Source organism: Mustela erminea, chromosome 18 (assembly GCF_009829155.1).
Source record: "Mustela erminea isolate mMusErm1 chromosome 18, mMusErm1.Pri, whole genome shotgun sequence".
NCBI lineage: Eukaryota > Metazoa > Chordata > Mammalia > Carnivora > Mustelidae > Mustela > Mustela erminea.
The window spans coordinates 26045962-26062612 of NC_045631.1; the positions used below are offsets into that span (position 1 = coordinate 26045962).

At 56.5% G+C, this 16651-nt stretch overlaps 1 protein-coding gene across 2 annotated transcripts; it reads left to right on the forward strand.

Annotated features, from left to right (window-relative positions):
- Positions 1–80: 80 nt before the first annotated feature.
- Positions 81–8977, forward strand: CA4 (carbonic anhydrase 4). Of its 2 annotated transcripts, none has more exons than XM_032322043.1 (8): positions 81–304; positions 5016–5069; positions 5832–5987; positions 6638–6783; positions 6900–6998; positions 7266–7332; positions 7473–7639; positions 8664–8977. In XM_032322043.1, exons 1-8 carry the CDS (start codon positions 130–132, stop codon positions 8856–8858), a joined length of 1059 nt encoding a protein of 352 aa, XP_032177934.1. In that variant the 5' UTR covers positions 81–129; the 3' UTR covers positions 8859–8977. The 2 variants fall into 2 exon arrangements, with proteins under 2 accessions (XP_032177934.1, XP_032177935.1); XM_032322044.1 differs by lacking the exon at positions 81–304 and adding an exon at positions 453–681.
- The last annotated feature ends 7674 nt before the right edge of the window (positions 8978–16651 follow it).

Below are 16651 nucleotides of genomic sequence, written 5' to 3' on the forward strand. Positions count from 1 at the left end.
TGGGAGAAAACAGAAAAGAGACCCAGAGAATCAGCGACCACAGCCCGAGGGAGAAAAGCCAGCCCTCTCTTTGGGGACACCGGATTCAAGAAACGCCAGCACACCTCCCTCATTTGCACCATCCTTGGGATGCTGTCTCCACCCGTCCACCTCCAGCCCAAGGTCCTGGCGGACGGCTACTCAGGCGAGAGGGCTGCGCTGGGAGTCCAGGCCAAACCGATCAAAGACAGGAATCCGGGCACCCATCCTTGTATGGATCAAGTACCTCGCGAGGTCACCACCCGGTTCTCAAACAGAAGACCAGGTGTGATGGGGGCGGGCGGCTCTCGGAGGCAGGAGCGAGAGGAGCGGCGCTGGCGGCGGGGGCGGGGTGGTGGTGGTGGTGGGGGCACGAGGCACAAGGTGCCCCGGCAGGGGGTGGAAGCGGCGGATTTCGGCGCAGGGACAGGACGCGGGGAGGGGAGGCTCCGCCAGGGGGAGGAGCCGCTACCCGCGTTCCGCTGTCGGGGCTCCTTCCCGTCGCAGCTCCGCTATAAAACCCGGGGCCGGCATGATCGCGGCACCCCCGGAGGCCTCCTCGGCACGCGACCCCCGGCTCGGCGGCGTCTTGGCTCCTGTGCGGGATGCGGCTGCTGCCTGCGCTCCTGGCCCTCGCCGCCGCCCGGCCCTTGGCCAGCGCAGGTGACCGCGCGGGCTCCCGTCCGGTCCGCGGGCGGGCTGCCCCTCGGCGTCCCCAGCCACAGTGCGCGCAGGGCGCGGGGCGCGGGACGCGGGGTGCGCGCCGGGCTCTGGCTGCGTGGGCACCGCTGTGGCAACGGGGCGGGAGGGCTGACGGGGCGGACGGGGCGGACGCGGACCCCCGGGCGCTCCCGAACGGCCACGTGCGGCGGCGGAGTGCTGCGTGCGCGCGTGTGCGCCGCTGCGGGGGTGGCGGGGCCCCGCGGCGCTCGGCCGGGCGAGAGTGCGAGTCAGTGATGGGGATGCTTCCCGACCCGCCTCGACGCACGCCGCCGTTCTCGCCCTTTCTGGCACTGCACGCGCCTTTGGTCCTCAGCCTGTCCCTGCGTCGCTGTCTGTCCCTCCGGGGCTCAGTGCTGAGGGGCTGCCCCCTGCCCAGAGCACGGGAGGCTTTGGCTTTTCCGCTTCGCACCCTGGGTTCCTGGTCGTTCCCTTTCCCTTCCCCAGAGCCACACTGGGAGCTTGTGGCCAGGGGGGACACTAGGAGACCCGAGACCCTGGCTGAGCCGGTCTTTCCGGCCAGGGTGATTTTCGTTTAAAGATTAATGATGTGGCCGAGCTCTTAATTATTCGCCTAGGTGGGAGGTGGCAGGAGTTGTGTGTTAATATTTGATAAAGAGCTGAAAGCACCTCCAGCCCCAGGGCTGGGCACGGGGATCAGGGGAGGAATCTTTTCTGCGACCCCACAGGGGACCATCTCCTCTGCAGGAAGCCCCGATCTGCCAGTCCCCAGCTCAGCTACCCCTCCGATGGTCCCCTGTTGGGGTCCGGCTGGCCAAACGTCCTCTCCAAATCTAGATGGTCCCTTCTGGGAGCCGTGGAGTAAGGGGTGAGGTCCTCCCTCTGCAGCAGAGAAGGAGAGAGTATGTGCCTTTTGTAGGAAAGATTTAGCTGTGTGTGTGTGTGTGTGTGTGTGTGTGTGTGTGTCTGTTTTGGAGGGGATAAAGGGAACCTTGCAGAAATTACTGGCTTCTTCCCAGGAGAGGAATAAAGAGGGGAGATGGGATGTGACAAAATTCATATGTAAAGTCGGAATTTGGAAACTTACCTAAGCGGCAGGACTCAGAAAAAGAGAAACACTTTACAATTAATTCTGTTGCTTTGTAGCTGTGTGGCCCTGGGTAAGTCACTTCGCTTCCGTTTTCTCACAATATAGAGATAGTAATGCTGACTTAAGGGGTTTTAAGGATTCAGGTGAGTTAGTGGTTGTAAGTGCTTGGTGTGGTACTTGAGTGGCGCATGGCAGACCCCCCAGGCCTGATGGCTGCCTGGGGCCAACCAGCCAGGAATCGATCTCAGCTGCCCCCTCCTACAACCTGTGCTCCCATTAAGTGCTGGGGCTTTCAGACTGGAAACTGTCTCGGGACCAGTCTCCCTGCACCCATTTCATCCCCTGGGACACTTGAGGCTGGAGAGGGACCAGGATACACATCAGACAAGCCAGAACATCTGCTGTCATGGAGGGAGGAGGAGAGGAGTCATAGGACTCTTTGGGGCCCCAGAACCCAGGCCAGGAGTTGCTGAGACTTTGCCAGGACATACTTGGGTTTTGCTGAGCTGGTTTCCAGGATTCCTCCTTCCCCACAGAGTGGGAATGTAGAGTGAGCAAGGTCCGTCAGAGAGAACTCCTTGGATCACCAAGAAAGGTCCAGGGGGGCAAGTGGAGGGTAAGGGACCGTGGCTGGGTAATTGGTGATAGTTGTGGGGTTTGCGACTGCATTCCTGGTTCACCTAGGTGGGTCACTTAGGTAGAACCTGGAGCTTGGAGCCAAGATCTGTCCGTGGGGAGCCCCTCTCCTTCCCAGGCCCCCTGAGACAGAAGGCTTGTCATTATTTGCAAGGGCAGCCCTCTCATGAACACAGGAACCTGAGCTGGTTTGGGACCCTGCCACCTCAGCCCAGGGACGTAGACCTGACCCCTGACCTCATCAATGTTGTTTTCCTGGCTCTTGCCTCCTGAAGAGGGTAGTTACAAGAGCATTCAGCCACACAGGTCAAAAGTCTCCACAATTAAGACAGTGTACCAGAGGTCACCATTACAAAACCAGGAGCTATAGCCAGAGTCAGGGAAGAGCACATTCCTGAGAATGGCTCAGCCCGAACCAGGTGGGCCCTGGGGAGGCTGAGAGGAGGGTCCGCCCTTCAGGACTCTGACTTCAGCAAGGCTTCCCCTGGAATAGCTTCCTTTGGGGCCTCCGGTCAACCCTGGAGGCCCCGTCTGCCTTCAGGACCTTTGAGAGGGGAAGACATGGGTGAATTCTGACAAGGAGGCTTTCACGGTTGCAAATGGGCTCCATCCAACCATCGTCTCCTCAGACACTGAGCAAAGTCCTGGCTGGCCCAGTGGCAGTTCGCTCTGCCTGAGGTAGAATGGAGGGCTGGGGAAAGTTGAACTCTCCTTCGGAGATGAAGCAAGAGCCGGAGCTAGGACTGAATCAGGTGAGCGGGCTCCAACTTCCGAGCTCTGGCCACCTGCACAGGGGGACCCGGGAGTTGGGGAAGTGGCCACAGGCCCTTGCAGAGTTGACCCATCTGGGGGTTCCTTGGAGGCAGAAATTCCCCCCATGGGAGGCGGGCTGCAAAGCCCTGTCCAGGGCGGGGAGTGGACCGTGATGGGGAAGACACTGCAGGATCTGGCAGACTCTGAAAGAGGCCGGAGCAGCAGAGCAGCAGCGGGTGAAGCCTTTGACCCAGAGCCTGGAAACGTAAAGCCCTAGCTGACTCCAAGGGGCCTGGAGCGAAAAGGTGCCCCGTTTTCTGGGGATGCTCACTCTCCTGGCCTGGAACCCCTTGTTCCCTCCCCTCCCAGGAACCTGATTGTCCCCTCCCCTCAGAACCTGACCACCTCCTGGCTCCTGCCCCACCCTGGCCTCATTCCGGAGACCCCAGAGGAGGTGGACGGAGACAGCCCCCAGAGGAGGGGGCGGATGTGCTCAGAGGCCTCAGCTCAGGCTGAGTGGGAAGCTGTGCTTTTCTTAGGAATTTTCTCATCCCTGAGTTCTTTCCAGCTCACTTCATTTCTCTCCTCTCGGCCCAGCCTGAGCTTTGGCCATCTGCGCACTGATCTGAGGCCAGGGGGAGGGAGGCCAGGAAGAGGAAGGACTCACTGGGGACTTAACTGTGCTGCAGGCTGCCTGGACTACTCCACTGTCTCTCATTAACTCCCACAGTCCGAAGAGGCGGATGCTATTAGCTCCATTTGACAGATGAGAAAACTGAGGCTCAGGGAGATTAAGGTGACTTGCCCCTAAGTGGCCTAGCAAGAATTTCAGCTCTGGATCAAATGTTTTGTCCGCCCTACTGCCGCAGCCTCCCCGCCCTCCGCACCCCAGCTTAATTGATAGACTATAATGGTAGAGCAGATTTAGATTTACAGAAAACCTGAACAGAAAGCACAGAAGGTTCCAAGGCACACCGCCCTGGCAGGCGCCCCTGGTGGGTAAATCTTGCACTTAGTGTAGTGTTTGCCGTGCAACCTCTTCTCAGAGGTGCTGTTTCTCCAGCCCTGAACCACAGCTGAGATTAGAACCTGAATCTACCCCACGTACCAGTATTGCAGGGTGGTGGGACAGGGTTTGAAAAGGCCTGACTACCGTCCCTGGTGGGCTGTGAGAGTTTAATCCAGAACGGGTCTTAATCACACAAGAGCGCGTGTTCCAGGGAAGGGCTCGTCTAATCTCCTCCATCATCCCGGATCAAGTCTGGGAAGGCAGCCAAGCTGAACTCGGCTCTGTTGTCCCAGGAGGGGAGACTAGGACTAATCCTCCTCCTGTCCTCTTGCCAGAACCTCCCTTCCAGGTTTGGGGTGGGAGATACACGGAAGGAGGAGGAGGAGGAGGCCGACAGCAGCTGGAGGAGAGAGTCAAGGCCAGGCCCTGGGGTAGAGGTGAGGGCCTCAGAGGGCCTCCCAAGGCCCCTCAAGAGTGGCTGTTTTTCCTGAGGACCAGTGTCCTGGGCACAGTAACCAGTCAATCAGCTACGGGTCTGGACTTTTGGGGTCTGGCTGCTTCTACCACTTCTGTCTCCATTCCTGTATTTCCTCAAGTCTCCTTCCTTTGGGCCTGCAGTCCCAGATGCAGGGATGCTCCATCCCAACCCAAGGGGGTCTCTGACCCTGGGGATATTCCTAGTCTTTGACCCACTGTGTACACACACACACACACACACACACACACACACAGTGTTGCTTATGTGCACACAGCTCCAGTCTATTCCTAGAGACGTGTGTGTGCAAGTGCACGGACACAGGCCTCATGTCCTTCCTCTCTCTGCTCCAGAGTCACACTGGTGCTACGAGATTCAAGCCAAGGCCTCCAACTATACTTGCTTGGGTGAGTACAGCAAGTCTCGGGGACGGGTTTTCTGCATCGGGGGGACTGCCCAAGTCAAAATGAAAACCCAGGGAGGGCGGGAAGGATCAGGGTAATGATCCCCCCAAGTCAGCTATCAGTTACTCAAACACAAACACACATCGGCACGCGTGCGCGGACACGTACATACACAGTCCTGGTGCTCGGAGGACGGGGAAGGTAGAGTGACCCGAGGCTTCCCTGGCATCTCCCGTCGCTGTCCCTAAGAGGGGAAGTATTCTATCAAACAAATCAGCAGTTGCATCAGTTATAGAGACACTTTTTTTTTTTTTTTAAGTTGGCTCCCTGCCCAACGTGGAGCTTGAACTCACAACCCTGAGACAGTTACATGCTCCACCAACTGAGCCAGCTGGGCATCTCCTATTTTGCTCAATGGAGAGTTGGTTCTGTTCCAACGACCCCTCTTCGGGTGGACCTGGAAGGTTGTCCTTGGCATTTTATTCAACTGTTGCACAATTTCCCTGCAGTCAGCTCTGCAGTTGCCTCTGCCGTGTTTCAGGGACTGAACAGTGCTGCCCCCTCCCGAGCTCCCAACCACACCCATGTCTAGGGCAGCCTTCCCCGCCTCCAAGCCCCAGATTATACGACCAGTTGGCGCGTCTTTTCTAGGCCCCCTTCCAGGGGGCTCCACTGTCAGCTTCCATGTGTTGTCCCTTCCACCTCCTTGAATCTGAGGAGGGGCCTGTGCCCCTGACTCTCAGCCCGCCCCTCCTCCCTGCTCAGGGCCTAGCCACTGGGGTGAAGACTGCCAGAAGAACCGCCAGTCCCCCATCGACATTGTCACTACAAAGGCACAGGTAGACCCAGACTTGGGACCCTTCTCCTTCTCTGGCTATGACAAGAAGCAAAAGTGGAAAGTCCAGAACAATGGGCATTCAGGTGGGTGTCGGGCGGTGGGGTGGGGGGGACCTGGGCAGGCAGGGGCAACTGGTCCCGGGATCTCTGACTTCCAGAGGACTGGGCTGGAGGTGCTCCTCCAGGCCCACCTTGGCTGCAGAGGGGCTGCAGAGCGCAGGGCTTTGGAAGTGGGGGAGATGCTTTTCAGTGGAGGACAACATCCTAGGAAGAGGGAACAACACGGCAAAGGCGCAGAGGCGTAAAGCATCTTGGGGTGTTCAGAAAATCGCGTATGGCACTATGTGCCTGGAGGCAGAGAGCACAACTAGGGCGGGCCTGGGTCAGGCTAGGAGCAGCTGAACTGGGCCCAGGGGCAGGTCATCTCAGGGCTGAGGAGTTTGGACCCTCCCTTGAGAAGGCCGGGCATCAGGGAGAGGCTTGATGCAGGGGAGAGGCTGGGCTGAGGTGCATGTTTGGGGCGGTGGGGGCAGGGGGAGTTGCAGAGGGAGAGGCGGGCCTGGGGGCCACAGGGGGCCAGCAACAGGTCTGGGCTGTACCACCTGTCCCCATCCCATCCTGTCCCTGCGGCCCAGGACTGTTGCCTGTGAAGGGCGGGAGGCAGAAGAGAAAGCTTTATGTGTGGGGGGCTCGAGGGGGTTGCTGGGGACTCAGCCCCCTCTTGTGCCCTCCAGTGATGGTGCTGCTGGAGGGCGAGGCCTCCATCGCTGGAGGAGGACTGGCTGCCCCGTACCGGGCCACACAGCTGCACCTGCACTGGTCCGAGAAGCTGGATAGGGGCTCAGAGCATACCCTTGATGGCAGGCGCTTTGCCATGGAGGTGAGGGCCCTTCTCCAGGCTGGCGCGTGGCTGGGCTCCGGGTGGGCCTGCCTTGGGTGAGAAGGGTGTTCCAACCCCCTCATAGGTCCTCTCTCCATTCCTCTCCCTGCCACCAGATGCACATAGTACATGAGAAAGAGAAGGGGACATCGAGGAACGAGAAAGAGGCCCAGGATCCCAAAGATGAGATTGCAGTGCTGGCCTTCTTGCTGGAGGTGGGACTCTCATTCCCCAGGGGCTGAGGGGCTGCTTCTTGGGATCAAGAGGTCTACGATTCCAGAAAGGCAGGAAGGGGTTGGGGGACCCTGACCTCCCCTCTGTTTCTCAGCAACTTGTACACCCCCAGGTGGGGAGCCCCGAGGCTCTCAGGGCCTCAGTCCCAGAAGCTGCCTGCCCTCCCTAGCATGGACCAGGAGAATGGACTTCTGGTCGGCACTGGCTCCCCACAGGTCCCTCTCAAGCCCCCTTCCCTTCTGTTCCAGGCTGGATCTGAGGAGAATTATGGCTTCCAGCCCCTGGTGGAGGCCCTGGCTTCTGTCCCCAGACCCAGTGAGTGGCTGGGGGGAGGGGAAGGGAGGAGACTTCTTCCTACAGAGGAAGGGCCAGGGTGATGCGGTGGTCTGGGCTCTCAGGGACCCCCTGCTTCCCCCACCAATCGACGGTATCCTCCCTACCTACTCCCTCCCCAGAGATGAACACCACGATGAAAGAGAGCATCAGCCTGTTCGACCTAATCCCCAAGAAGGAGAAACTGAGGCATTACTACCGCTACCTGGGCTCCCTCACCACTCCAGGCTGCCAGGAGACAGTTGTCTGGACCGTGTTCCAGGAGCGCATTCAGCTCCGCAGGGATCAGGTACATAGGGCTCGGCCCAGGGTACATACAGCCTCCCACTGCCCAGTTCCCCAGAAACCATCCCTCTGGATCCTCATAGAGGCCCCTGGGGCTGCAGTGGGCATGGGGCACCCCAGGGAGCTGAGGTCCTATTGGTTGAATCCACAGACACTCCCCAGGGTATGGCAAACAAGAAAGCTCTTGCCTGTCCCATCCCTGGTTCGAGGGCTGAAGGGGAGGCTGTGGCAGGAGCGGTCAGAAAAGGCTTCCACGCTGTCCCCTGCCAGTAGGTGGGACTTGTCCAGTGAGGGCAGGGAGCTGGTGTCCTGGGGAGAGAGGGAGGGCGAGCAAGGGGGAAGGGCCGGGAATGGTCAGGAGCCTCTGAGAAAGGACCAGTGCAGCCCCAGTAGGAAAAACAGTCCATTCATTCAACAATGGTACTCAAGACCTTCCAACACACCAGGCTCCAGGGATACAGCCGTGAACCCAAGGGCCAAATCCCTGCTTCAGTGATACTTTCCTTGCTGAACAGTAATTTTCAAAGGGTGGTCCCTGGTCCAGGGGCATCACGATCATCTAGGAACTTGCTAGACATTTGAATTCTCAGACCTCGCCCCAATCCTCCTGAATCAGAAACCCTGGGGATGGGGCCTGGCAGTGTGGGGCCCAACAAGCCCCTCCTACCCTGGCCCCGCCCTGCCCCGCCCCTCCATGATGCTCATGTACTTAAGTCTGAGAACCACCGTTCTGTAGTAACAGCGATAAGACAGCAATGATCCGTGCTTATGGGCCCTCAAAACTGTGAGCTGTGTGTCCACCTGTCTAAGGGAAGCTAAGCACTCTACATCCTTATTCTTTTCATCTGCACAAAAACCTGAGAGCTAGGGAAAAACCAAAAAAAAAAAAAAAAAAAAAACTTGAGAGCCAGGGATTCCAAAGCCCTAAAGAGGGCTCAGACAGGCAAGGTGACTGGTCTGGGGTCACACATGAGGGAGCATAGCTCTGCTTGCGCCTGGCTTCGTGCTGAGCCCCTTCTCTTCCACAGATCTTCGCCTTCTCCAGGAAGCTGTACTATGATAAGGAGCAGACATTGAGTATGACAGAGAATGTCAGACCCTTGCAGCCGCAGGGGCACCGACCCGTGTTCAAGTCTCGGGCCCCAGGACAGTTGCTGCCCTTGCCCTTGGCCACCATTCTGGTCCCCACGCTCACCTGCCTGATGACTGGCTTCCTCCGATGAGCGATCCCTTCTGGACACTTGACCTTTGCTTTTAGTGTGTAGAGGCCTGGGGTCTCTATTCCTCAGGCTTCCTAGCATGGATTTTGATGATGATTAAAGGGATATATTTTTGGAGAAAACTTTCTAGGGTCTATTTTTAGTTCCCATAACCATCCCTGCCCTGTTCCCCTCAACCTGCCACCATTTCAGGGAAGGGGCCTGAGTCTTGGAAGTTCTTCCTAGCAGGGACTGCCAGGCACCCCCTCCCACCTTTGTAAATAAACTTCCTGTCTGTACCCCACTTGGAGAGATGCAAAGACAACTCTGAGTTCCCACACCAAGAAAGCCCTGGAAGTTCCAATCCAGCCTCCTTACTGTATAATGGGGGAAGCCGGAGCCCAGGAAGGAGAAAAGGCTCAGTGGAGATCACACAGTGGGGCTGTGGCCAAGGGGGCTCTGCCCCCTGCCTAGCACTGTCTCCTCTGGACTCCTCTGGGCTGCAGAGCGCAGGTCGTGTGTGGGTGCAGCCTAGGGAAGCTAGGTGCCAAGGCATTCATTTATTTGCCCAGATATTTCTTGAGCGTCTATGTTCTAGGCACTGGAGATATGGCAGGGAGGACAGACAAAAAATACTGGCCCTCCTGGGGTCGCCAGTCTAGCTGGAGTTGCTGGAGATGAAATATATGCATACAGCGTATCAGAGGGCAGTAGGACTATGAAGAAGGATAAATTGGGAAGGGAAGGGGGTTAGGGAAGGTCTCAGCAGGAAGGGGCCTCAGGAAGACTTGAAGGAGCCCGGGGGACCATCTGGGAACCAGCAGGTGTCCTTGTGGGGAGGGAAGGGCACCCATCAGAGGAACAGCAGGCAGGCCAGCTCAAGTCGAGAGAGAGAGAGAGAGAGAGAGAGAGAGAGAGAGAAGGAGAAAGCCCTCCAGAGAGCTGGAGGGCAGAGAAGGGGAAAAGGTCAAGGGGAAAAGGAGAGGTCAAGTGTGTTAGGGGCAGGGAGGGCTTGTAGGAGGGCACTGTAAGGATGCTGGTTTTGAATGGGCGAGAGCTGGGAGCCTGGAGAGGCTAGAGCAGAGGGGCCTGATGTGCCACTTTGGGGGAAGCAGGGGCTGTAGGGGTGAGGAGGGAGGGGGAGGCGGCTGCAGTGATCGAGGAGCTAGCTCGTGGTCACAGGTGAATAGAGGACACTTTGTGAGTGAGACCAGGGGGAGGCAGGTATGAAGCGGAGGGTCGAGAAAACAAAGAGAAGGAAATGAGGGCCCCAAGGACGGGTCCCAAGCCAGGCAAGCAGGGGTCAAGGGGCCCCAGGCTCTGGGATCTCATCTTCCAGGGAGGGCTGGACTGCGGAGTATCAGCTTGGGGAAGGGGAGGAGAATGAGCCTTGCTTGGTGAAGAGGGGTTCTTGGGGGTCTCTAGCAGGTTCTATCATCTGGAGGTGGTGAACTTTCCTACAGGAATGTGCAAGCTAGTCGGGCACTCAAGGGATTCCATTACCCAGTGCTAGAAGCCCCTCCAGCACCCCCCCCCCCCCCGCCACCTCCTGCAAGCCAGTCGTCTCTGGAGGGGAGCTGGCTGGTAGAGGTGACCTCTATGCCTTCTGCTGCCCTTTAGATCTCAGAGAACCTGACTCCCCCCCACTCCCCCTGGACTTCCTCCTGCCACCCCCCTTGGCCTGGGGAGGGGGAGGAGACTGCCCTGCCCTTTTCCCCTTCGTGACCAAGAATAAGCACCCCTCCCTTCGCAGGTGATCACGTAGCCATGGGGGGGGGTTACCGTCACCATGGCAACAGCAGGCAGCCTGTGTCAGCAGGGGGGTGAGGACACCAAACCTGTTCTCTTTGGTTCCTGGTGCAGCCTGTAGGGGATCTGAGATTTCACCTGAACCCTGCCCCTCCCACCCAAGGTTCAGGGCTCTCAGAAACCCCCACGGTGCCCCCCACCACTAAGCCCCACCCCCACCCCTGAACAGCAAGCCCCGGAAGTGCCCCGCTCTCTCCAAGGGTGAAAGGAGCCCAGGGGTAAGGCACATGACCCTCCCTCGTCACCTTGACCCCACAGTAATAAACCCGGCCAGTGGGTGCCAGAATGGGCAGAGCACGCTCAGGTCCCAGGGCTGAAACCTCTTCCCTTGGTGTCCGCCCTTCCTCGTGCCTAAAGCCCAGTAAGTGCTGTCAGCCCGTGATTCATAGCAAGGTCATTCCTAGCCAGTCACTGCAGGAGCCATTCCTGGAATTGGCCCCCACACCCTGGAGGGTGAGCCTGACGGGCAATCCCTCTTGTGGGGTGTGTGTGTTCTAGAGGGCCTCCTCTCCCGCCACAGTTCAGTCCTTCTGTGCTGGGCACGGAAGGCACCGCCCTGGGCAGACGCCATTCTGGAGAAGGTGCTCCCTCTCTAGAGACCCAGCCTGGCTCCTAACACAGCTCTGCCAGAGATGACGGGGTGGGGGGCGACCAGGAGCCCCTTATCCAGAAACAGGGCCCAGCGTCCCTGCCACACAGCCCTGCTTTCATTTACTTCTAATGCCCCTTGGTCACTGCACTGGGCATCCAGTGTGTACTCACACTTCACTGTGACTGGCGAGGCCTCGGAGCGGCTGGTTTTGGTCACCACCTGACTTCTCTGAGGCTGCTGGCTCTCAGTGCAGACCATGATACACATTCCTCCAATGCCCGCTGCGGGTCCAACATGGGCCTCACTACAGTCCTGTAAGGGCAGTACTACCGCAGACGTAGACGAGATGCTGTGAGGCACAGAGAGAGGTTAAGGTGATGTGGGAAACAAAGTTGGAGAAAAATTCTTCAGTTTCCTTACTACTTACAGCCCATTGACGAGTACTTGAAACAGGCAGAATGACATTCCTCTAGGGACTCAAATGCCTTCATGTTGACCCTTTGATAAAGGCAAAAGGCAAAAGGCAATCTTGGGCGGACCCTCCAAGATATTGGGTCTACTTTAAACATACAGAAATTCCTTTGGAAGCTCCTTTTATCTCTAGCCGGCCACCCTAAGATACATGTTAGGATTCCTCCTCTAAGCATATGGCCCACTGATGTGCATCTGAAGAGTCTCTTGACAGAGGGTTTACTGAACAGTAATAAATGACCTTTTTGTAACAATAGCTAGCCCCCTCTGGATCCTGGAAACGTTGTTTTCAAAATACCTTGGAGGTTTGTCTTGTCCAGAAGCTCTTCCCAACTTGCTAGTATAGAATGGGCCATTCCTCCTGACCCCAGTGCCGCTCTTCCTGCCCACCGGTCCTGTCCCTGTGCTTTAATAAAGCCACCCTTTTGCACCAAAGACATCTCAAGAATTCTTGGCCGTAGGCTTTGAACCCTAACATCTTTCTTACATCAAGGGGGCCTGTCAGAATTTGGGGTCACTTCTCTGTATCACCTCAGCTCCCCTTGATGACCTGGGGCAGTTCGCAGGAGGACAGATCTTCTGACCAGGGGTAGGGTGGAGTCCACAGCACCCTGTCCCACCCTGTCCCCGCTGGCTGCTCTGTATCCCCGACAGCTCGTCTCTCTGGCCTCCCTCTGGCCCCCTGTTTAGATTTGGCATCTGGATGGGAGCCAGGGGCTAAAAATACTCTCTATGTGTTTAGATGATTCTTGGAAGATAAACTTCCCCATCTTGGCTCTCAGTTTGCACACTTGCTGGCCCTGTTTCCTGTGGCTCTGATCTGACTGTGCATGGGGGGTGCAGTGTTGGGAGGGGTGGAATGGGAAGGTGGGGAGAATAGAAGGGTCTACAGGGGCCCAGAGTCATGGTGAAGCGTGCACGTGGGCACAGGTATGCGGAAAGGCCGCTCTGACACCAAACTCTGAGGGGTGCCTAAACAGAGGCCCCATTACGGATAGTGCCCCCGTGTGGTATGACCCTAAGACTGTGCGTCTGTGTGGGAAGACAAGGAAGCTGGGGGCCTGGGGATCGCCCCCCTGCTCTGGGCCTGTTTATCCATCTACAAAATGGGCTAAGCTTGACCTTTCCATCTAACTGGACCTAGCGGTCTTCAAGCTCCTGCCGATGACCTTGAGAGGAAGGCGGGGCCCATCTCTTCGGGTGGGGCACTGCTCCTGCACCTCCAATTACACAGCTAGCAGCTCTGTTTGTTTATCTGAGTAGGGACAAAGGCATTATCTCCTCTGGGGACTGAGGACATGTCCCCGGGCCCAGGCGGGCCTGGGGAGGGGCTTCCTTTGGAGGAGAGCTACAGGACAGGCGAAGTCACAAGCCAGTTCCTTCCTCTGAGCCCTGGCCCCAGCTGAGAATGGATGCGTGGAAGGCTCTTCACATTCCAAGTGTTGGCTGCTCCAAGGCCAGAGAGGATAGGCAGAGGGCCAGGCGACAGGGGCGGGCTAAAGGTACATTTTGATCTTTCAACTAGATTTAGTCTTTCAACAAACACTATTATTTCCTCTGTGACAGGGGCTGAGGATTTGGGTAGAAAAAAACCCAGTCTGTGCTCTTCCCCCAGGACTCCTGGCCAAAGGGCAGACACAGAGGGCACAGTACTGCCAACTCTACAAAATATACCCATGGAGCGTGGGCCCCAGGGCCACAGACCTAGATCTGAGTCTTCTTCCACTGCTACGAAAAGCAAGTGAGGAGGCTTTGATAACTTAATTCACCTTCCTGAGCCTCTGTTTTCCTCATCTGTAAAATGGGGGTGATGATGGTATTTACTTCATATAAGGACACTGCCACGATAAAACAAGATGCTGACCGAGAGGATGTATTCCATAATTTGTAGCTATCATGAGGATTCCTTTTATTACAGGGAGTACAGAAGTTTGGGTAGGACCTACAGATGGAGAGAAATTGGCCACTTCCAGGGATGGGGATAGGAAAGAGTAGGGAGGGGTCTGAATCCTGAGGAGTGACGCCCAGATTTGCCTCTGTGATGGGGAGCAGAGGTGAGGTGGGGTGGCAGTCCTGAGGGGCCTGCTTCTCCCCTCAGTGGGACACGCCCCTCAGCACTGCGCCCACCTGCGTCTCTGCAGAGCTCACATCCCTGCCTTATTGGGTAAGGGTGTAGGGTAGAGTAGGGTTGAGCCTCTGTAGAGCTCCTGCAGCGGAATCCATTTCGCTTTCCTCCCGGCCTTCTTCAGGAGCTGCGATTACCAGGTGTGCCCTCTAATGGGTCCCTTTCTCTAATACTGGCTCTGTCCCTGGCCATCTGTCCTGTCTGGATTTGCTGCGGGCTCTCCCCAGGATATGATCTGCACCTACCTCGGATTGCCTGATAAATCTGAATTTCAGGGGTACCTGCATGGCTCAGTGGGTGAAGCCTCTGCCTTCCGCTCAGGTCATGATCTCAGGGTCCTGGGATTGAGCCCCACGTTGGGCTCTCTGCTTGGTGGGGAGCCTGCTTCCCTCCACTCTCTCTCTGCCTGCTTCTCTGCCTACTTGTGATCTCTCTGTCAAATAAATAAATAAAATCTTAAATTTTTTTTTAAAAACCTGAATTTCAGAGGAAGAATTGTTAAAGTGTATCTCCAAAATTGCATGGGGCTGACTCATACTAAAGCATTATCTATTGTTTATCTGCAGCTGAACTTGATCTCGGTGCTTTGAATTTGTATTTACCATGTGTGGTGGTCCTACTCCCGCCCCACCTACGTCTGGAAGACTGAGGCCGAGAAGGAGGGGTGGACAAAGGGTCAGAGACTGAGCCACCACCATCCCCTCCTTGACCATCCCCCTCTCCTTCCCGCTGGCCGCACCTTCCAGGAACTTACAGCACGCTGGCTGGGGGTTTTCCCTCTGCCTGGTATCGGGTTCCCTGGTGGGAGGGCAACCAGGTACACTTGGGAGCAGGCCCTTCTGCCAGTGGACTTCCTCCTCACTGTTTTCTAAAGACTTAAGAGAGGTCTGTGCCAAGGAAATTGATGTGGGAACAAAGCCGAAGAATTCGGTTTCCTTACTATTTACAGCCCATTGACGAGTCCTTCAAACAGGCAGAGTGACATTCACTTTGATAAGGGCAAAAGGCATCTTAGGCTGACCCTTCAGGATCCTGGGTCTGCTTTAAACATGCCATAATTCCTCTGGAAGCTTCCTTTATCTCTACCCCGAACCAAGATACCTGTTAGGAATCCTCCTCCAAGCATGTGTCCCACTGATGTCCATCTGAAGGGTCTCCTGATTGTACTGAACAATAAAAAATGAACTTTCCTGACATAAGCTAGCCCCCTCAAGGTACTAGAAACCTTGTTTCCAAAATACCTTGGAGGTTTATCCCGTCCTGAACCCCCTCCCAACTTGCAAGTATATAATCACCACCCTCTGCAACCCCAACGCAGCTCTTTCTGCCCACGGATCCCTATGCTTTAACAAAACCATCTTTTTGGACCAAAGATGTCTCAAGACTCTTTCTTGGCCGTCGGCTTTGAACCCTAATATTTTCCTACATCAGTAATCTTGTCCCTTTTCCTTGGGTCTCTGCTTGATGCCAGCCTCACGGCGCTGGAGTGCCAGGACCCCTTCCTGAGCTCAGTCCCCAACCCCCCCCCCCCCCATCCCTCCCCTCCCAGCAGACCAGCCACCTCACACAGAAGGGAGCCCTCAGGCAGGATTTGGCTGCAGTCTCCAGGTGAGGTCAGAAGGGGCCCGGTGCCAGGGTTTTATTAACAAAGTGAGGAGAGACTCAAGAGGTGCAGGACCCTGTGGGAGTTGGAATGCTCACTCGAGTCAGAGCCTGGAGTACAGGAAGAACAGGACCCAGACACCAGCAGGCCGCTGAGATCTTTCTGTCCACCTGCCGCCCTTCCTCCCGCGCCATTCACCTTGTAATCGCCTGATCTGTTTCACTACCTTCAGCTGTCATTATCTGCATGCACTATTTCACTGAATCCTGACAGTGATCTTCAGGACAAAAGCCCGCACTGGCACCGTCTCTTGGGGACAGCAGGGATTTTCATCTGTTCTGTTGACTGCTTGTGGGGGATGCTGTCCTGCACAGCTCAGAGCCCTAGGGACACCTGGCCCCCTGTGATGAGTGCTGGTGGGGGTGCAGATGCCTTCAGTTGTTGGCCTCTCTGGAGAGAAGGAATTCCCTCACTCAAGGTCATGCTCCTTTCTGCAGCAGCCTCCAACCAGTAACTGATCAGGTTGGAGGTACAGTTAGTCCAGCTCAGGGTGACACCAAGGGATCATTCTAGCTTCCGAGCTCCAGGTGGGGCCAGTCAAGGGGACGACTGGGCCTGTGTGGCAGCGCCATCTCTCTCATCCCAGCCCAACCCTGCTTTGCTCTCTTCCACAGGTGTGGGTCCTAGAGGCACTTTTTTTTTTTTAAGATTTTTTAATTTATTCATTTGACACAGAGAGAGAGCTCACATGCAGGCAGTGCAGCCAGCAGAGAGAAGGGGGAAAGGAGGCTCCCAGCCGAGCAGACAGCCCGATGCGGGGGTCGATCACAGGACCCTGAGATCATGACCTAAGCTGAAGACAGAGGCTTAGCCCACTGAGCCATTCAGGTGCTGGAGAGGCACTTAAAAAAAAAAAAAAAAAAAAAGACTTTTATGTATTTATTTGCTGGTGGGGGGCGGTGGGGAGCATCAGCAGGGGGAGGGGCAGAGGGAGAGGGAGAAGCAGACTCACTGCTGACTGGGGTGGAGCTCCATCCCAGGATCCTGGGATCATGACCTGATTCAAAGGCAGATGCTTAACTGACTGAGCCACCCAGGCACCCCTTAGAGGCACTTCTCCTTCTTCTTCTTTTTTTTTTTTTAATAAATTTTTAAAAAAGATTTTATTTATTTACTTGACAGACAGAGATCACAAATAGGCAGAGAGGCAGGCAGAG

Bases quoted from the DNA above. Each gene is read 5' to 3' on its own strand.
- CA4 (XM_032322043.1), top strand. From the start codon at position 130: ATGCTGTCTCCACCCGTCCACCTCCAGCCCAAGGTCCTGGCGGACGGC. The intron at 305-5,015 runs GTGTGATGGGGG...TCTCTGCTCCAG, and splicing joins GTTCTCAAACAGAAGACCAG to AGTCACACTGGTGCTACGAG. The intron at 6,999-7,265 runs GTGGGACTCTCA...CTTCTGTTCCAG, and splicing joins TGCTGGCCTTCTTGCTGGAG to GCTGGATCTGAGGAGAATTA.